The sequence below is a fragment of the Anas acuta genome, chromosome W (assembly GCF_963932015.1).
Source record: "Anas acuta chromosome W, bAnaAcu1.1, whole genome shotgun sequence".
NCBI classification, from domain to species: Eukaryota; Metazoa; Chordata; class Aves; order Anseriformes; family Anatidae; genus Anas; species Anas acuta.
In genome coordinates this window covers 4,219,121-4,238,887 of record NC_089016.1, presented here as the reverse complement: position 1 = coordinate 4,238,887, position 19,767 = coordinate 4,219,121, and the positions used below count along the sequence as shown (strand labels likewise).

Genomic DNA, 19,767 nt, shown 5'->3' with positions numbered 1-19,767 from the left:
GGCAGAAGAAATATGATTAGGGAATGAGAAGAAAGAAAAACCGGATTTGTAGTCAGAGGGAGAACTTCTCAGAAAAGTCTGTATTATTCCCTACATTGCAGCCCCCTTCCTCTGAGCAAGCCCTCTTGCCTCCTGTCCCACACAGGAAAGCCCCTGCAGTCACTGCTGTGTGTCCAGGGCATGAAGCACGTCCTCTGCAGCCACAGTTCCAGCAGAGCAGAGGTGCATCTCTCCAGCCACGTGCCCATTTCCCTCTGTGGTGCAGGGGGGCTGAGAGCAGCAGCCTGGGGCTGTGGGCAATGCATTCTGTGAGGCTGGGGAATGAGCTGACTTTCCCTTAATGAGACACCATCATTAGGACACTTGTGTGTCTCCCTGGGATGTCCTTCCAAGGTGTGCGCTGCCCTGCAGGATAGAAATCTTTTCCGTAGTATCTCTGTGTTATGTGAATGCCCCAGGAAGAAGCAGAGATATGCTGCATGTGAGGACATGCTGTTGGGTTGGTGAAATAAATGATAAGTGTCCTTGGCAAGACATGTGGTGCTGAGACCTTGCTTAGGTACCTTGAGAAAGGCTGCGCACTGAGAGATTGGCAGTGGGTTCCTCTGCTCTTAGCAGTGTCTGATTTCTTTGAAGTGTACCATAAATGTGATTGCCATCCATCTCCAAAAGCAGCAAGATCACAGCCATTGGGAACAAGCCCAACCAGCTGCCCTCACCCTGCTCTGAGCTAAAGGGAATCCCTTTGCCTCTCAGCTCTCACAGCCATTCACTGTGGGTGCAGCAGAAATCCTCAGGACTTCTGACTTCAGAGGACATTCCTTGGGCGTGATGAGGTTGTGTAGGAAAAAAACAAAAATTCCTAGAAGTCCTCTCAGCCCTCCACATTCTTTAGGCCTGTTAGGACACCACCCCGTATGCCCTTCTGCATTGATTTCATCTGACAAATTCTGAAAATATAACTTGGAGCCTCTGCCATGTTCTGATGTACCCAATGCACAGGGACAAGACTGCTTCCTCCTGACCCAATATGCACAGGTCCCGAATACTTAAGTATCATATTCAAACTCATTAAATATAGCTTATGAGGCTGAATGACAAGTGAGGGAGTGTGGCAGGGAGGGGTTCAAGGAGAAATGGAGTAGATTTCACTCTGGGAAGCCAGTATTAACTTGTCATTGTTTTTTTTGTTTTTTTTTTTTCCATCTTGAAAGCTCCCTAGACCCAGAGGCATGAGATGTCCAACAGCAGCTCCATCACCGAGTTCCTCCTCCTGGCATTCGCAGACACACGGGAGCTGCAGCTCCTGCACTTCGCGCTCTTCCTTGACCTGGTGCTGTTAGGAAAGTGATTTCAAGGATGTTTCTGAATAGGCATAAATTTCCCATCTTTTTCCACAAGTGATTTCCTGGATACTTGTTTCATTATCATTATTGTTATTTTGATCTTCAGTGTCATTTCCTTTAATATTTTCTTATAAAAATGTTTTTTATTTATCCATTGTCATTTGTGCAATTAAACTGCTTTGTTTACTCTGGATATTTTTTGCCTACCTGTATGTCAGCAGTGACTTTCTCTTACCAGCTGTATGATAAAATGCATAATTTATGAGTGCTTTAAAAGAGCATAATTTATTGAGTACTACTGATAGACTGGAGCAGTGAGAAACTAAATGAGAACTAAGAAAGTTCATGGTCTCTCTCTGCCCCTGCTCCAGCGTGGGGTCCCTCCCACAGCCAGCTCTCACAGCCATTCACTGTGAGTGCAGCAGAAATGCTCAGGATTTCTGACTTCAGAGAGCACTGCTTGGGCATCACGAGGGAGAAGATGCTGTCTAGCAAAAGCAAAACTAAACTAAAAGTCCTTTTTGTCACCCACCTTTTTTTTTTCTTTTTTTTTCACATTCGGAGTGCAGATGTAAACGTCCCTTCTGTGCTAGGAGTGATTTCATATGTCAAATTCTGAACAAAAAATACTTGCCCTACCACGTTCCAATATACGCAGTGCCCTGGGGAAGGACTTCTAACTCTTGAGCCAATGGGCAATGCCATGATGGTAATGGTAAACTGAACCTCACCAAAAGAATCTCAAGTCATGGAAGTGAAAGGACATATTTCCTAGAGGAAAAAAAAATCCTAGAGAAAAAAAAAAAAGCGTTTTGACATGTGCCTTCCTCACATGACTGTGAGGCAGGCATTCCATGGTACTTTGTCAGCACTGGATTTTTTTCCTACGTGAAGCCTCCCTCCACCTACTCCCCATCCCTGGGCCTGGTGGTGGCAGTTCTGTACTCAGTGATGCCTCCAGCACTGAACCCTCTCATCTACAGCATGAGGAACCAGGAGCTCAAGGATACAGTATGGAAACTGCTGATTGGGTGTTTATTAGTGGCCCCAGACCGTCTTCCTTTTTCTGCAGGTTATTCCCAGTGTATGTCATGACAGGCCATCTTGCCTTTCCATATGGACTTGTTTGTTACCTTCTTTATTCTTCTTTTCTGCCTTTATGATAATGTCATTAATGCCCGTTTTCATACATTTCTACATGAGTATCCCACTGCTTGTGTGAACCAGGACTTCAGTAGAGAAGGAGCCAGGCTCTCTGTGTATTTAAAGAAAGTAAAACTTGGTCTGATACCAAGTCTCAGCACATTAGGAGAGATTAGGAAATAGTGAACCCCTTCATCTACAGCATGAGGAACCAGGAGCTCAAGGATACAGTATGGAAACTGCTGATTGGGTGTTTATCAGTGGCCACAGACTGTCTGCCTTCTTCTGCAGATGGCTCCAAGTATTATTCATGACAGGCCATCTTGCCTTTCCATATGGTGTTTGTTTCTTCCATTTTCCTTTCTGCCCTTGTGATATTGTTGCCTACACAAAAATGCCCTTTTTCATTCCTTCCTGCCTGAGTATCACCCTTTCTGTGTGACCCAGGATTTCTGTAGTCAAGGAGCCAGGATCTCTGTGTATTTTAACCAAAAAAATGTTGGTCTGAGACCCATTCTGAGTTGATCAGGAGTGAATGGGAACTGGAGCTGTGGTGGCAGTGCCCAGAGCCCTGCAGCAGCCTGCGATGGGCACTGCCGTGGGACCAGCCCAGCCTAGGCTACTGGGCTGGGCTGGGCTGGGGAGAGGGCAGGGAGGTGGGAGAGCTGGGGGGCAGCTGAGCTGGGCTGGAAGCTTCCCAGTAGAGAGAAACATCCGTGTCGAGCTGGGATATGCGACCGTGCAGAGGGAGGACAGGCACTGCTGGCTTTGGATCGCGTGGCAGAGATCAAAGACAGGCTGGTGCAGGAGGGAGGCAGCTGGGCTGTGCCCTGCTGGCACGGACAGACCAGGAGGGTGGCCCAGGGCCTTTGTACCTGAAGCCTCTCTTGTCAGCCATGTCACAGCCCCTTTTCCACTCTCAGCTCCTTGTTCCCTCACAAAATACCCCCTCACAGTCCCTGTCCCCTCATGAAGTGTCCCTTAACCCCTCATCCCCTCACAAAATGCCCCCTCGCAGCCCCTCATCCCCTCACAAAATATCCCCTCACAGCCCCCTCTCCCCTCACGAAGTGTCCTTTAACCCCTCATCTCCTCACAAAATGCCCCTCACAGCCCCTTTTTCCCCTCACAGCCCCTTTTTCCCCTCACAAAACGTCCCCTCACAGCCCCTCTCCCCTCACCCAACGCCCCCTCAGCCCTTTTTCCCCTCACAACCCCGCATCCCCTCACCGCCAGACGCCCCCCAGAGCCTCGCACCCCTTCTCCAAACCCCCCTGAGCCCCCCCAGCCCCCCACTTTCCCCAAAATCCCCTCAGATCCCCCCCCACAAGCCCCCCTCCCCGCACCGGCCGCAGACTCCGCCGCCATCGCTCCCGCCGGACCGTTTGAAGCCGCGGGGCGGGAGCCAATGGGAGGCCGGCGAGCGCGCATGCGCAGTGCGGGCAGCCCGGCGGGGCAGGACGAAATGGTGTCGGTTGCCTGGCAACGGGGGGAGGGGACAAAATGGCGGCGGTTGCCTGGCAACGGGGGGAGGGGACAAAATGGCGGCGGTTGCCTGGCAACGGGGGGAAAAGAGGCGGGAACGGCGGTGGCGGTTACCTGGCAACGGGGGGCGGGGCGAAGGGAAAGGCGCCCAGTTTGTACTGGGAATGGGCCCAGTTTGTACCGGGATGAGGCTGGGGAGCCTAGTTCATACTGGGAAAGGGCTGGGGGTCCCGGTCTGAGCTGGGGACAATCCCAGTTTGAGCTGGCTTGGAGCTGGGAGCCCTGCTTTGTACTGGGAAAGTTCCCAGTTTGCAGTGGAATGGGCCCAGTTCATACTGGGAAGGATATGGGGGTCCCAGTTTGTACTGGGGTGGGCCCAATTCATACTGGGAAGGGGTTAAGGATTGCAGTTCATAATGGGAAGGGGCTGGGGGTCCCAGTTTGAGCTGGGAAGTGTAATACACAATAAATGTTTGTTCATTGTCTCTTGTATTATAAAAACAAGGAGCTCCGTTTGAGGAGCGGGAGTTGTGAAAGCTCCCTGCTGAGGTAAGGAGCTGGATAATGCTTGGCTAGACACTATGAAAATTCTTTTGCTTAATGTAACAAAAAAGAGAACCCCCTCCCCTTCTCTCCTTCTGCATCTCAGTTGCCTCTTTTGTTCAAAGACCCTGCTGCAAAGCTCATGTAACCATCTCCTGATCAGTTGCTAACCTAGCGTATCAACATCCTGCCTTCCTGTCTCACGCTGGGCCAACATGGCCAAATAAAAAAAGAAGTTGAACCACAACGCTGAGGAAGACTACGGCCTTCATCTTCACGACCACCAGAGGGACAGAGACGACCCCCTAGCAACAGTGCGCGCAGTCGCAGAATATACCAGCATGTGCTGCGTAATCCCGGAATTACCAAGATATAAAAAGGGACCCTGGCGGGGGTGAGGTGCGCGCCGTTGGCGGAGCCGAGACTCCCCGGCCGCCCAGCGCTGTTTTGCTTGCTGTTGCTTACTCAATAAATTCCTTTCTATTATTAATGCAATGCTCTCTGAAAATTAATTAAGGGGGCAACTTATAACAGTGGGAAGGAGGTGTTCAGGTGAACCCACCTAGAGTTGGGATCTCCTGTGAGGTGCTGGAATGCCCTCGGAAGATGCCTGAGAGGGAAAAGGTAGTGCTTAGGTGTCCTGGGGAGATGCTTGTCTACTCCAGCTCAATGCTCATGTGTCCTGCGGGAAGTATTTCTGATTTCAAGAGGTGCCTATATTCCCTGGGGAGATACTTGGGTGCCATGGAGGGTGCTTCAGGAAGATGCTTGTATTCCCAGGGGAGACTTTTACTTTCCCCAGGGACATGTTTGGCTTCTCCAGGGAGTTGCCAGAACGCTCCTTGGAAAAGACGGCTTGATCAGAGGACTTGTGCCGAGGTCCTGCTAGCAAGACTGGTGGTCTGGGGAGATTGCTGGGTGCTCCAGGGAGATGCCTGTGTGCTGCACGGAGAAGCCTGGGCATCCTTGGGATGTGCCTGTGTGCCTAATGGAGATGGTGGTGTGAATCAGGGCAGTGCTTTGCTACGGTGGATGAAGCGACACCAGCAGTCTGGCTGTGCTCTTTATTTTCCATTCAGGGGTGGAAAGCGGGAGAGCTTCCCAGCCCCTTTGCTCAGAGCTCCGCTGCTGCCTTCAGCATTCCCAGCACCTTCCCCTCCGTTGCGGTACCAGCATCTAGCGCTAGGGAGTCAGAAAGAAAAGAGGATGATCAGCTTGTGTACAGGCTGAACGCAGAGAAATACTGCAGGCTTAGCTCGGGCCGTGCACGTAGGGGTCTGCTTCCCATGAAGCTTCAAGGTTGCCGTCAGCTGCGACAGATGCCTAGTGCCCAAGCTCATGACGAGGTCCGCAGGGGTGCAGCTCATCAGCCTGGGGCTGAGGCAGGGGGAGCGGAGGGCCCCGGAATGCCCTCTCTGTCCCAGTGCTGCCCCCACGGGAAGGACGGGCCTTGCAGCAGCGGGAAGCACCATCCCTTTCTGGAGATACTTACCAGGGGAGCCGCTGCTGCTCTTGCCGCAGCCGCTTTTCCTCCGCAGCACTTGTGAACACCCTTTGTTGACTGCGATGCGGCTCCGACCTTTTCAAAACTTGCAGTGCTCGTGGGGAAAGGTGGCTGCAACACCAGGACAAAGGGATCCCTCAGCCTCTGCCAGACACCCCTTCTGCCTCTCCCCTCATCCAGACCCTGCACCCACGCGGTGCCACGTGCACCCACCCTTTCGCCCTGTGATGAGTTTTAGGCCTTGGCGGTAACCAAGGTCATGCCCGCTTTAGGAGAAAGCCAAGGGTGTCATAGGCAAGCCCAGGACTCAGGGACCGGGCTGCTGGACATCTCCTGACATTGCTCAGCAGCTACTCGAGTGCCCCAGCACGTGAACGCAGCCGGCACACACTTACTCAGGCTGGAGGCTCTCCAGCTTGGCTGCTGCTCTCCACTCCTCTTCTGGGGCAGAGATCTGAACCTTCCTCCACCTCCTCACGACCTCCTTGCTCCTGGGCTGGGCTGGGGGATGGGGAATCCAATCATGTTGCCTGGTGACCTGATGCAAGGAGAAGACGCTCTCATCAGACAGGACTGGACACACGGCTGCTGTTTCCCAGAGGACCCCTTGAAAGGACCCTGCAGCAGGACCTGGGAAGCAGGCGACTCGGCACTGCCGGCCCACGTCTGGCTGCTGCTTTGATCCCTCGCTTTCTGCTGACAGCCTCTCCCTCACCGGGAGGAGCAGGCAAAGCCCTGCCCTGCGCCCTGGTGCCCGGCCTGCTCCCACCACCCTGGGACCTGCCCCCCTCGGAGCCCTGGCGGGGAGGATCGCTGCTGTTCTCAGCGGTGTTGGTCACTGCCAGTACCTGAGGTGTCTCTCGGTCCTGCCCCTGAGACCAGGCTCCCCAAGCAGCCATTTCTGCCTGGGCTTGCTGTATTCGCTTTTGGTACGAGGGCCATGAGCTCTTTGTTTGGTCCCACTGCGAGGACAGGTTCCAGACCTCCTGGAGGAAAACAAACAAAAAACACAACAGCAGACAGGATTGGTCTCAGCTGTTGGACCAAAGACCTCTGCCATCAAAGACCCAGAAAGCCCTCATTCCTTTTCCATTGCCCCTGGTCCAAATGAAGCGGCTCATGGCAACACGGGAGGCAGCAAGAGGCAGGGAAGGTGTGCGGGACACCACCTTCCATCTCCCGAGGAAGAGAAGAAGGAGGTAACAAGTGTGAAAATGAACGCATCCCAAGGGTCCGGCTTGGGATCGCTCCACACAAAGAGACTTTAGTACAGTCCCAAACCGCGTGGTCATTGCAGCAAGGCAGAGCAGGTACCTGCACCAATCTCCGAGAGGCTTCGGGAGTAGGGAGCGCAGTGCTGGTGGACTTGGCTTGAGGAGCTGGTTCCTGCCTGTCTGTCTTCTTTGTCCTGGGGGAGCTGCCTGGACACGGGGGGAGCACACTGCAAACAGACACCGGGAGGCTGCATGAGCCCAGGGGAATTCGGTCTCCAGTCCGCCTGGGGTGCATCAAGCACAGCATCGCTAGTAGGTCAAGGGAGGTGATTGTCCCGCTCTACTCTGCGCTGGTGCGGCCTCACCTCGAGTACTGTGTGCAGTTCTGGGCACCACAGTATAAAAAGGACATGAAACTGTTGGAGAGTGTCCAGAGGAGGGCTACGAAGATGGTGAAAGGCCTGGAGGGGAAGACGTACGAGGAACGGCTGAGGGCACTGGGCCTGTTCAGCCTGGAGAAGAGGAGGCTAAGGGGAGACCTCATCGCAGTCTACAACTTCCTCGTAAGGGGGTGTCGAGAAGCAGGAGACCTTTTCTCCATTAACACCAGCGACAGGACCCGCGGGAATGGAGTTAAGCTGAGGCAGGGGAAGTTTAGGCTGGACATCAGGAAGGGGTTCTTCACAGAGAGAGTGGTTGCACACTGGAACAGGCTCCCCAGGGAAGTGGTCACTGCACCGAGCCTGACTGAATTTAAGAAGAGATTGGACTGTGCACTTAGTCACATGGTCTGAACTTGGGTAGACCTGTGCGGTGTCAAGAGTTGGACTTGATGATCCTTAAGGGTCCCTTCCAACTCAGGATATTCTATGATTCTATAAGCTGCGTCAGCCTCTGCAGCAGACGGCAGTTCCGCAGCGAATGGGTGTTGGACTGGCCGTGTTCGCTTCAGCAGACACGGAGAGAGCCAACCGCGAAGCAGTGGCACCAGCTGCCTTCAGGAAGGCTCGGGATGCCCGTATCCAGGCCCTCTGTGGTGGCAGAAGGAGAGGAGCAGTGTCTTGTGCAAGGACAGGATCCTAGAGACACCAATACGGCCCACCCGGGCTTATGGGTGGAAAGCAGATTATCGCTGGGGAGCCAGCAACATCGGAGAACGCCATCTGGCAAGGAGGGCAGGCATGCCACCTCCCTCCCTCGGCACTCTCTTGTGCCTGCCACAAAGTCTGGGATATCGTTTGGAAAGAAACGTTTCCATCTGGTATCACAGCTCCTTAGGCTGGAAGAAGCTGCGGGGCAGCTGGAAGAAGCTGCAGGGGACGTTTGCTCCCACAGACAAAAAGATGGACTCTTGCAATGTGGGGGGGCTCCTGAAGGGACAGGAGCTTCTGCAACAAGGCTCTGCATCCAGCTCCCCCAAGGATCAGGGCCCTGGTGGAAAATGAAGCTGGCGTGCCAGTCTCAGGCAAACGTGCTGCACGCTTGCCATCCGTGGAGAGAGCGGCCTCCTCCGGGACGGGTGTCAGGAGCCTTTCTGAGTCCCTGTGCCTGGTGGGTCCAAAGGGGACATCTCTCCTGTGTGGAAGACGATGGTCTCTTGCACACACTCCTGCACCATGTACAGTGGGAAGGAGGTGGCTTGCGCTAGCTGCAGGTAGTTCAGCTGCTCGACCTTGACGTCATCTGCAAGGAGAAGCAACATCCTCAGCGCCACAGCAAGCCCAAGTTGCTTGCAGCATTCCGAACAAGGGCCTAGAGGAAGGGTCGCTAAGAGAAACAGCTCCGGGGCCACGGGGTCTTCTGGGGGAACTCAAGCTCCACCCTGACTGTTGGAGACAATCCTCTGCCTCTCCCAGGCCTTTCCAAAGAGCAGGGAGAACAAATCCTTCCGGACATGGGGCAGGAAGAGGGGGGCTGCTGCCTTCTCACCAGGGAGGATCTCAGGGGGACAGTACATGTCCTCCAGCCACCCCTCATCAATGTCCAGCTGGAAGAACGGTTTTCGAATCAAGAGCCGCTTTTGCTTGACGTGGAATTGCTCTTGGACAATAGCAAAGGTCCCGAGTCCCGCAACCTGAACAGCCTGCACACAGAGAAGACAGAAAGGCTGAGGAGGGAGTTCTTGAGAGACGGGAAAAGGGATGACTGTCAGGGCAGGGGGACACTGCTCTGTGCCCTGCCCGCTCCTGAGGGACAATGGGGCAAGGTGGGGCACTTTGGAAAGCTTTGGAGAAGAGCCGCATCCTCCGTTTCTTTCATCACCCCCCTCCCAGGATTTGCCACCATCCCTTGGCTAGGGAAGAGCCCAGAGGTTTCCAGCACACGGCTTAGGCCTGGGACTGATTATCCTAGGCACGGACCCAGGATATTCCCCCATCTCTCTGCTCGCCCTCTCCACTCAGGCCGCAGGGCCTTGCTTGCTTGTGCCCGTGCTACCAGTGTTCCACGTTGACACGAAGCAGATGAACTTTTGTCACAAGGAGGGATGAGGAAAAAAGCCTTTGTCCTGTCAGCCCCATCTCACAGTCACACCCAGGCACAAGGCTGCCAGGCTGTCCCCGTGCCTGTGGCAGTGTGCCGCTCTGTCAAGCCACGAGGAGCACGGCAGGAGCATCCAGCCCTATTGCTTCTGCCATGAAATGGCCGCCTTTCTGCCCCTGCCGGGCTTCTCGTGCATTGGACACCACAAAGGAAAGGGAAGACGAGGTGCTGAGGCACAGGGAGCGAGCAACGCAACAGCGGGGCCGGGCAGGGGGGCCCCGGGCACACCGGCCACGTCCCCCCCTCAGCCCCGGCCCGCCCAGCACCCCTAAGATGGCGGCGCCCGCCCCGCCTGCTCAGGGGCGGCTGTGAGATCAGGGGTGACTGTGAGATCGGGCTGATGGGACAAAGGCTTTGTTCCTCATCCCTTCTTGGGAAAAGAGTTCATCTGCTTCGTGCCAACGTGCAACACTGCTAGGGCCTCGTGATGAAACGTGGCCTTCTGTCTTACATACCCTTGGGTAAGCACAAGGCCAAGAGAAACAGAGTGCTTATCTTGCAAAAGAACGGTGTTGAGAGAGGGTTTGAAGGGTAAACCAAATTCCCAGCAGCATGGGCGCAAGAAACACAACCGCAGTGCCCCTCCTCGCCAGGTGAAGACACTCGTAGCCGAAAGTCAGCATGAGTTAACCAGGACCCAGTCTCTTCAGGATTTAGCCCTGACTGGATGCTGAGCGTGGAGACCCGACCGCGCACGTTCCAAAGGAGGAGGTGGGAAGCCAAGGGCTGCGGAGGAAATGCACTCACCTTGGGAACATCTGGATTGCACGAGCGGTGGTCTCTCCACTCAAGGCAGTCGGGTGTGCCGGCCACAATCTCTGCAAAGAGACACAGACCTGCTGGAGGGTTTCTGAGGCACTTTTCTCAGAGCTCTCATTGACAGGAAGCAAACCTGTCTCCCAAGCCAAAAGAAAGCCTTCTCTCCAAAACCCTCCTCCAAAGCCTCTTCCATCAACCTTTGCTCTGCTCTGGAGGAGCATGGCAGAATATTGAGGCTGTACAGTAACACTGCCAGGCCTTTTGCAGCGGCCAGCATCCAGACGCTCAGAAGAGCTAATGGAGAAAGCAGCTAATGGGGCAGGCGTGGGGAAAGGCATCTGACTGGCCTGCCGTGTCCAGGCTGGCCAACAGCGGTCGGATTGATCACCCTTCCACAGGATTCCCAAAGAAATTGAAGTAGCCCTCAAAACATCACCAGCTTACACTGTGGAGCATTGCAATGAGGTCCTCAGCGCTCTCCAGACGTTTAACACAGTCTGGATAAAACTTCATGCATAGGAAATCATCTTCACAGGTCAAAACACCGATGTCCCTGAAGGCAAAGGGGACGTGCTCCTTGTTCTTCAGGAGGCAACAGTACAAGACGATGGTCTCTTGCACACACTCCTGCACCACGTACAGTGGGAAGGAGGTGGCTTGCGCTAGCTGCAGGTAGTTCAGCTGCTCGACCTTGACGTCATCTGCAAGGAGAAGCAACATCCTCAGTGCCACAGCAAGCCCAAGTTGCTTGCAGCATTCCGAACAAGGGCCTAGAGGAAGGGTCGCTAAGACAAACAGCTCCGGGGCCACGGGGTCTTCTGGGGGAACTCAAGATCCACCCTGACCGTTGGAGACAATCCTCTGCCTCTCCCAGGCCTTTCCAAAGAGCAGGGAGAACAAATCCTTCGGACATGGGGCAGGAAGAGGGGGGCTGCTGCCTTCTCACCAGGGAGGATCTCAGGGGGACAGTACATGTCCTCCAGCCACCCCTCATCAATGTCCAGCTGGAAGAACGGTTTGCGAATCAAGAGCCGCTTTTGCTTGACGTGGAATTGCTCTTGGACAATAGCAAAGGTCCCGAGCATCTCCTCAGGTCATCAAAACTCCACCTGGGGCACACAAACTTGGGTCCCGCTGGGCTCAGGGGACAATGTGGCAGCCAGGACTCCTGGGTCCTGATGCTAGGGCTGTCCTCAGCCCCAGGGCTCCTCTGGGCATGGCTCAGCCTCCTCGTGATGGGGACAATCCAGGGCCAGGTTTCCCTGGGAGCTGCTGCCTCTTTGGGATCTGGCTCTGGGAGGAAAGACCTCTGGTGTCCCAGAGACTGGTGTGGCCTGCAGCTCCCACAGGCCTCTCAGGAATGTCCCAGGAATGCCCGCATGGTGTTTTTCTGGGGGGCTCGCGTATGCCTGCATGTGTCCTCGCGTGGGTGAGGTGCTTGCCAAGAGGTGGTGAGCTGGCTGGCCTGGAGCCTGACCTGTCTTTTCCTTGCTTTCCAGAGACTGAGGCTATCTGGGATGCTGTATCCGAGCAAATTCTGGAAGCGCTGAAGCAGGATAAGGTGGGCTGGTGTCCTGGGCCCTACAGAGCAATCCCTACCCAAGCACTGAGGCTGCCCAGGGTGCCCGGAGCAGTTTGCTGGCCATCTGGGAGAGAAACCAAGGCCAGATCTGCTCTGCTTCTCAGGGGTTTGGCACACCCTAGGGCTTCACTCTTCCCTGCGGCCTGAGTGGAGAGGGCGAGCAGAGAGATGGGGGAATATCCTGGGTCCGTGCCTAGGATAATCAGTCCCAGGCCTAAGCTGTGTGCTGGAAACCTCTGGGCTCTTCCCTAGCCAAGGGATGGTGGCAAATCCTGGGAGGGAGGTGATGAAAGAAACGGAGGATGCGGCTCTTCTCCAAAGCTTTCCAAAGTGCCCCACCTTGCCCCATTGTCCCTCAGGAGCGGGCAGGGCACAGAGCAGTGTCCCCCTGCCCTGACAGTCATCCCTTTTCCCGTCTCTCAAGAACTCCCTCCTCAGCCTTTCTGTCTTCTCTGTGTGCAGGCTATTCAGGTTGCGGGACTCGGGACCTTTGCTGTTCTCCAAGAGCAATTCCACGTCAAGCAAAAGCGGCTCCTGATTCGAAAACCGTTCTTCCAGCTGGACATTGATGAGGGGTGGCTGGAGGACATGTACTGTCCCCCTGAGATCCTCCCTGGTGAGAAGGCAGCAGCCCCCCTCTTCCTGCCCCATGTCCGGGAGGATTTGTTCTCCCTGCTCTTTGGAAAGGCCTGGGAGAGGCAGAGGATTGTCTCCAACGGTCAGGGTGGAGCTTGAGTTCCCCCAGAAGACCCCGTGGCCCCGGAGCTGTTTGTCTTAGCGACCCTTCCTCTAGGCCCTTGTTCGGAATGCTGCAAGCAACTTGGGCTTGCTGTGGCACTGAGGATGTTGCTTCTCCTTACAGATGACGTCAAGGTCGAGCAGCTGAACTACCTGCAGCTAGCGCAAGCCACCTCCTTCCCACTGTACATGGTGCAGGAGTGTGTGCTAGAGACCATCGTCTTGTACTGTTGCCTCCTGAAGAACAAGGAGCACGTCCCCTTTGCCTTCAGGGACATCGGTGTTTTGACGTGCGAAGATGATTTCCTATGCATGAATTTTATCCGGACTGTATTAAACGTCTGGAGAGCGCTGAGGACCTCATTGCAATGCTCCACAGTGTAAGCTGGTGATGTTTTGAGGGCTACTTCAATTTCTTTGGGAATCCTGTGGAAGGGTGATCAATGCGACCGCTGTTGGCCAGCCTGGACATGGCAGGCCAGTCAGATGCCTTTCCCCACGCCTGCCCCATTAGCTGCTTTCTCCATTAGCTCTTCTGAGCGTCTGGATGCTGGCCGCTGCAAAAGGCCTGGCAGCGTTACTGTACAGCCTCAATATTCTGCCATGCTCCTCCAGAGCAGAACAAAGGTGGATGGAAGAGGCTTTGGAGGAGGGTTTTGGAGAGAAGGCTTTCTTTTGGCTTGGGAGACAGGTTTGCTTCCTGTCAATGAGAGCCCTGAGAAAAGTGCCTCAGAAACCCTCCAGCAGGTCTGTGTCTCTTTGCAGAGATTGTGGCCGGCACACCCGACTGCCTTGAGTGGAGAGACCACCGCTCGTGCGATCCAGATGTTCCCAAGGTGAGTGCATTTCCCCCGCAGCCCTTGGCTTCCCACCTCCTCCTTTGGAACGTGCGCGGTCGGGTCTCCACGCTCAGCATCCAGTCGGGGCTAAATCCTGAAGAGACTGGGTCCTGGTTAACTCATGCTGACTTTCGGCTACGAGTGTCTTCACCTGGCGAGGAGGGGCACTGCGGTTGTGTTTCTTGTGCCCGTGCTGCCGCGATTCCCCTCAGAGAGAATTGCCTGCATGTGGAGGGGAATTTAGGCTACCTTTTCTGGTGTTGCGGGAAGCTTGACAACAAACCCCATGCGTGAACGTGACGGAAAAGGGATGCCATGCCCCGTGCAACACCAGGAGGATTACTGCCAGCAAGCTGCAACGGGTAGGAGGCCAGCCTTCTTCAAGCCCGTGTCATTTCTTTGCCAGGTTTCATCTGACTGTGAGGACAAGGCCAGAGGCCAAAGGGTCGTTCACCTCACAGCAGCAAGCTGCAGGAGAGTGCAGGATCAGAAGAGGTAAGGGTCCCTGCTGTCTGGGGGTGGTCCCTGCCCCATGCTGGCTGACTGCAACCAGCTTAAAAGGCAGTGCCCATGCGGCTGCTCTGAAGAGCTTCCTCCTTTCCTAGTTTCATTGTGCCATCCTGGCAAGCTGCTGGAGAGGCGGAAGCTTTCCCTCCCCACGGTGAGAAGCTGGGAGCCAGGCACGAGGCAGCAAGATCTGGAGAAGAAGCCTTCCACCAGGTGAGACCCTTGGGGGAAAGGAGGAAGGAGCCACTTGCAGCCACACAGGAGAGATGTCCCCTTTGGACCCCCCAGGCGCAGGGACTCAGAAAGGCTCCTGACACCCGTCCCGGAGGAGGCCGCTCTCTCCACGCATGGCAAGCGTGCAGCACGTTTGCCTGAGACTGGCACGCCAGCTTCATTTTCCACCAGGGCCCTGATCCTTGGGGGAGCTGGATGCAGAGCCTTGTTGCAGAAGCTCCTGTCCCTTCAGGAGCCCCCCCACATTGCAACAGAGTCCATCTTTTTGTCTGTGGGAGCAAACGTCCCCTGCGGTTTCTTCCAGCTGCCCCGCAGCTTCTTCCAGCCTAAGGAGCTGTGATACCAGATGGAAACGTTTCTTTCCAAACGATATCCCAGACTTTGTGGCAGGCACAAGAGAGTGCCGAGGGAGGGAGGTGGCATGCCTGCCCTCCTTGCCTGATGGCGTTCTCCGATGTTGCTGGCTCCCCAGCGATAATCTGCTTTCCACCCATAAGCCCGGGTGGGCCGTATTGGTGTCTCTAGGATCCTGTCCTTGCACAAGACACTGCTCCTCTCCTTCTGCCACCACAAAGGGCCTGGATACGGGCATCGCGAGCCTTCCTGAAGGCAGCTGGTGCCACTGCTTCGCGGTTGGCTCTCTCCGTGTCTGCTGAAGCGAACACGGCCAGTCCAACACCCATTCGCTGCGGAACTGCCGTCTGCTGCAGAGGCTGACGCAGCTTGCGAGCGCGGACTGGAGACCGAATTCCCCTGGGCTCATGCAGCCTCCCGGTGTCTGTTTGCAGTGTGCTCCCCCCGTGTCCAGGCAGCTCCCCCAGGACAAAGAAGACAGACAGGCAGGAACCAGCTCCTCAAGCCAAGTCCACCAGCACTGCGCTCCCTACTCCCGAAGCCTCTCAGAGATTGGTGCAGGTACCTGCTCTGCCTTGCTGCAATGACCACGCGGTTTGGGACTGTACTAAAGCCTCTTTGTGTGGAGCGATCCCAAGCCGGACCCTTGGGATGCGTTCATTTTCACACTTGTTACCTCCTTCTTCTCTTCCTCGGGAGATGGAAGGTGGTGTCCCGCACACCTTCCCTGCCTCTTGCTGCCTCCCGTGTTGCCATGAGCCGCTTCATTTGGACCAGGGGCAATGGAAAAGGAATGAGGGCTTTCTGGGTCTTTGATGGCAGAGGTCTTTGGTCCAACAGCTGAGACCAATCCTGTCTGCTGTTGTGTTTTTTGTTTGTTTTCCTCCAGGAGGTCTGGAACCTGTCCTCGCAGTGGGACCAAACAAAGAGCTCATGGCCCTTGTACCAAGAGCGAATAAAGCAAGCCCGGGCAGAAATGGCTGCTTGGGAAGCCTGGTCTCAGGGGGAGGACCGAGAGACACCTCAGGTACTGGCCGTGACAAACACCGCTGAGAAGAGCAGCGATCCTCCCCGCCAGGGCTCCGAGGGGGGCAGGTCCCAGGGTGGTGGGAGCAGGACGGGCACCAGGGCGCAGGGCAGGGCTTTGCCTGCTCCTCCCGGTGAGGGAGAGGCTGTCAGCAGAAAGCGAGGGATCAAAGCAGCAGCCAGACGTGGGCCGGCAGTGCCGAGTCGCCTGCTTCCCAGGTCCTGCTGCAGGGTCCTTTCAAGGGGTCCTCTGGGAAACAGCACCCGTGTGTCCAGTCCTGTCTGATGAGAGTGTCTTCTCCTTGCATCAGGTCACCAGGCAATATGATTGGATTCCCCATCCCCCAGACCAGCCCAGGAGCAAGGAGGTCGTGAGGAGGTGGAGGAAGGTTCAGATCCCTGCCCCAGAAGAGGAGTGGAGAGCAGCAGCCAAGCCGGAGAGCCTCCAGCCTGAGTAAGTGTGTGCCGGCTGCATTCACGTGCTGGGGCACTCGAGTAGCTGCTGAGCGATGTCAGGAGATGTCCAGCAGCCCGGTCCCTGAGTCCTGGGCTTGCCTATGACACCCTTGGCTTTCTCCTAAAGCGGGCATGACCTTGGTTACCGCCAAGGCCTAAAACTCATCACAGGGCGGAAGGGTGGGTGCACGTGGCACCGCGTGGGTGCAGGGTCTGGATGAGGGGAGAGGCAGAAGGGGTGTCTGGCAGAGGCTGAGGGATCCCTTTGTCCTGGTGTTGCAGCCACCTTTCCCCACGAGCACTGCAAGTTTTGAAAAGGTCGGAGCCGCATCGCAGTCAACAAAGGGTGTTCACAAGTGCTGCGGAGGAAAAGCGGCTGCGGCAAGAGCAGCAGCGGCTCCCCTGGTAAGTATCTCCAGAAAGGGATGGTGCTTCCCGCTGCTGCGAGGCCCGTCCTTCCCGTGGGGGCAGCACTGGGACAGAGAGGGCATTCCGGGGCCCTCTGCTCCCCCTGCCTCAGCCCCAGGCTGATGAGCTGCACCCCTGCGGACCTCGTCATGAGCTTGGGCACTAGGCATCTGTCGCAGCTGACGGCAACCTTGAAGCTTCATGGGAAGCAGACCCCTACGTGCACGGCCCGAGCTAAGCCTGCAGTACTTCTCTGCGTTCAGCCTGTACACAAGCTGATCATCTTCTTTTCTTTCTGACTCCCTAGCGCTAGATGCTGGTACCGCAACGGAGGGGAAGGTGCTGGGAATGCTGAAGGCAGCAGCGGAGCTCTGAGCAAAGGGGCTGGGAAGCTCTCCCGCTTTCCACCCCTGAATGGAAAATAAAGAGCACAGCCAGACTGCTGGTGTCGCTTCATCCACCGTAGCAAAGCACTGCCCTGATTCACACCACCATCTCCATTAGGCACACAGGCACATCCCAAGGATGCCCAGGCTTCTCCGTGCAGCACACAGGCATCTCCCTGGAGCACCCAGCAATCTCCCCAGACCACCAGTCTTGCTAGCAGGACCTCGGCACAAGTCCTCTGATCAAGCCGTCTTTTCCAAGGAGCGTTCTGGCAACTCCCTGGAGAAGCCAAACATGTCCCTGGGGAAAGTAAAAGTCTCCCCTGGGAATACAAGCATCTTCCTGAAGCACCCTCCATGGCACCCAAGTATCTCCCCAGGGAATATAGGCACCTCTTGAAATCAGAAATACTTCCTGCAGGACACGTGAGCATTGAGCTGGAGTAGACAAGCATCTCCCCAGGACACCTAAGCACTACCTTTTCCCTCTCAGGCATCTTCCGAGGGCATTCCAGCACCTCACAGGAGATCCCAACTCTAGGTGGGTTCACCTGAACACCTCCTTCCCACTGTTATAAGTTGCCCCCTTAATTAATTTTCAGAGAGCATTGCATTAATAATAGAAAGGAATTTATTGAGTAAGCAACAGCAAGCAAAACAGCGCTGGGCGGCTGGGGAGTCTCGGCTCCGCCAACGGCGCGCACCTCACCCCCGCCAGGGTCCCTTTTTATATCTTGGTAATTCCGGGATTACGCAGCACATGCTGGTATATTCTGCGACTGCGTGCACTGTTGCTAGGGGGTCGTCTCTGTCCCTCTGGTGGTCGTGAAGATGAAGGCCGTAGTCTTCCTCAGCGTTGTGGTTCAACTTCTTTTTTTATTTGGTCTTGTTGGCCCAGCGTGAGACAGGAAGGCAGGATGTTGATACGCTAGGTTAGCAACTGATCAGGAGATGGTTACATGAGCTTTGCAGCAGGGTCTTTGAACAAAAGAGGCAACTGAGATGCAGAAGGAGAGAAGGGGAGGGGGTTCTCTTTTTTGTTACATTAAGCAAAAGAATTTTCATAGTGTCTAGCCAAGCATTATCCAGCTCCTTACCTCAGCAGGGAGCTTTCACAACTCCCGCTCCTCAAACGGAGCTCCTTGTTTTTATAATACAAAAGACAATGAACAAACATTTATTGTGTATTACACTTCCCAGCTCAAACTGGGACCCCCAGCCCCTTCCCATTATGAACTGCAATCCTTAACCCCTTCCCAGTATGAATTGGGCCCACCCCAGTACAAACTGGGACCCCCATATCCTTCCCAGTATGAACTGGGCCCATTCCACTGCAAACTGGGAACTTTCCCAGTACAAAGCAGGGCTCCCAGCTCCAAGCCAGCTCAAACTGGGATTGTCCCCAGCTCAGACTGGGACCCCCAGCCCTTTCCCAGTATGAACTAGGCTCCCCAGCCTCATCCCGGTACAAACTGGGCCCATTCCCAGTACAAACTGGGCGCCTTTCCCTTCGCCCCGCCCCCCGTTGCCAGGTAACCGCCACCGCCGTTCCCGCCTCTTTTCCCCCCGTTGCCAGGCAACCGCCGCCATTTTGTCCCCTCCCCCCGTTGCCAGGCAACCGCCGCCATTTTGTCCCCTCCCCCCGTTGCCAGGCAACCGACGCCATTTCGTCCTGCCCCGCCGGGCTGCCCGCACTGCGCATGCGCGCTCGCCGGCCTCCCATTGGCTCCCGCCCCGCGGCTTCAAACGGTCCGGCGGGAGCGATGGCGGCGGAGTCTGCGGCCGGTGCGGGGAGGGGGGCTTGTGGGGGGGGATCTGAGGGGATTTTGGGGCAAGTGGGGGGCTGGGGGGGCTCAGGGGGGTTTGGAGAAGGGGTGCGAGGCTCTGGGGGGCGTCTGGCGGTGAGGGGATGCGGGGTTGTGAGGGGAAAAAGGGCTGAGGGGGCGTTGGGTGAGGGGAGAGGGGCTGTGAGGGGACGTTTTGTGAGGGGAAAAAGGGGCTGTGAGGGGAAAAAGGGGCTGTGAGGGGAAAAAAGGGGCTGTGAGGGGCATTTTGTGAGGGAACAGGCTGTGAGGGGCATTTTGTGAGGAGATGAGGGGTTAAAGGACACTTCGTGAGGGGAGAGGGGGCTGTGAGGGGATATTTCGTGAGGGGATGAGGGGCTGCGAGGGGGCATTTTGTGAGGGGATGAGGGGTTAAGGGACACTTCATGAGGGGACAGGGACTGTGAGGGGGTATTTTGTGAGGGAACAAGGAGCTGAGAGCGGAAAAGGGGCTGTGACATGGCTGACAAGAGAGGCTTCAGGTACAAAGGCCCTGGGCCACCCTCCTGGTCTGTCCGTGCCAGCAGGGCACAGCCCAGCTGCCTCCCTCCTGCACCAGCCTGTCTTTGATCTCTGCCACGCGATCCAAAGCCAGCAGTGCCTGTCCTCCCTCTGCACGGTCGCATATCCCAGCTCGACACGGATGTTTCTCTCTACTGGGAAGCTTCCAGCCCAGCTCAGCTGCCCCCCAGCTCTCCCACCTCCCTGCCCTCTCCCCAGCCCAGCCCAGCCCAGTAGCCTAGGCTGGGCTGGTCCCACGGCAGTGCCCATCGCAGGCTGCTGCAGGGCTCTGGGCACTGCCACCACAGCTCCAGTTCCCATTCACTCCTGATCAACTCAGAATGGGTCTCAGACCAACATTTATTTGGTTAAAATACA

General features: G+C 55.9%; 3 protein-coding genes across 3 annotated transcripts in view; 1 reads left to right on the top strand and 2 right to left on the bottom strand.

Moving 5' to 3' along the window:
- Window positions 1–19,767, bottom strand: part of LOC137847108 (olfactory receptor 14A16-like) — a 185,758-nt gene that overhangs the window by 5,131 nt on the left and 160,860 nt on the right. The gene's annotated exons all lie outside the window — the stretch shown is intronic.
- LOC137846800 (uncharacterized) lies at window positions 5,568–7,542 on the bottom strand. The gene is made up of 5 exons (XM_068664910.1): window positions 7,336–7,542; window positions 6,870–7,007; window positions 6,417–6,559; window positions 6,010–6,132; window positions 5,568–5,699 (listed from the first exon to the last, which is right to left on the bottom strand). The coding sequence occupies exons 1-5, from the start codon at window positions 7,540–7,542 to the stop codon at window positions 5,582–5,584; spliced, it is 729 nt and encodes a 242-aa protein (XP_068521011.1). The 3' UTR covers window positions 5,568–5,581.
- LOC137847110 (uncharacterized) lies at window positions 13,179–17,118 on the top strand. The gene is made up of 9 exons (XM_068665390.1): window positions 13,179–13,235; window positions 13,621–13,691; window positions 14,101–14,189; window positions 14,300–14,414; window positions 15,224–15,350; window positions 15,679–15,816; window positions 16,127–16,269; window positions 16,554–16,676; window positions 16,987–17,118. Exons 1-9 carry the CDS (start codon window positions 13,224–13,226, stop codon window positions 17,102–17,104), a joined length of 936 nt encoding a protein of 311 aa, XP_068521491.1. The 5' UTR covers window positions 13,179–13,223; the 3' UTR covers window positions 17,105–17,118.

What these genes read in the sequence shown, in the direction of transcription:
- LOC137847110 (XM_068665390.1), top strand. An exon ending in GCGATCCAGATGTTCCCAAG is followed by an intron (nt 13,692 to 14,100) that starts GTGAGTGCATTT and finishes TTTCTTTGCCAG; the next exon opens with GTTTCATCTGACTGTGAGGA. An exon ending in AGAGTGCAGGATCAGAAGAG is followed by an intron (nt 14,190 to 14,299) that starts GTAAGGGTCCCT and finishes CTCCTTTCCTAG; the next exon opens with TTTCATTGTGCCATCCTGGC.
- LOC137846800 (XM_068664910.1), bottom strand. Translation starts at nt 7,542, where the DNA reads ATGCTGTGCTTGATGCACCCCAGGCGGACTGGAGACCGAATTCCCCTG. An exon ending in CCTCTCGGAGATTGGTGCAG is followed by an intron (nt 7,008 to 7,335) that starts GTACCTGCTCTG and finishes GTTTTCCTCCAG; the next exon opens with GAGGTCTGGAACCTGTCCTC. An exon ending in AGGACCGAGAGACACCTCAG is followed by an intron (nt 6,560 to 6,869) that starts GTACTGGCAGTG and finishes TCCTTGCATCAG; the next exon opens with GTCACCAGGCAACATGATTG.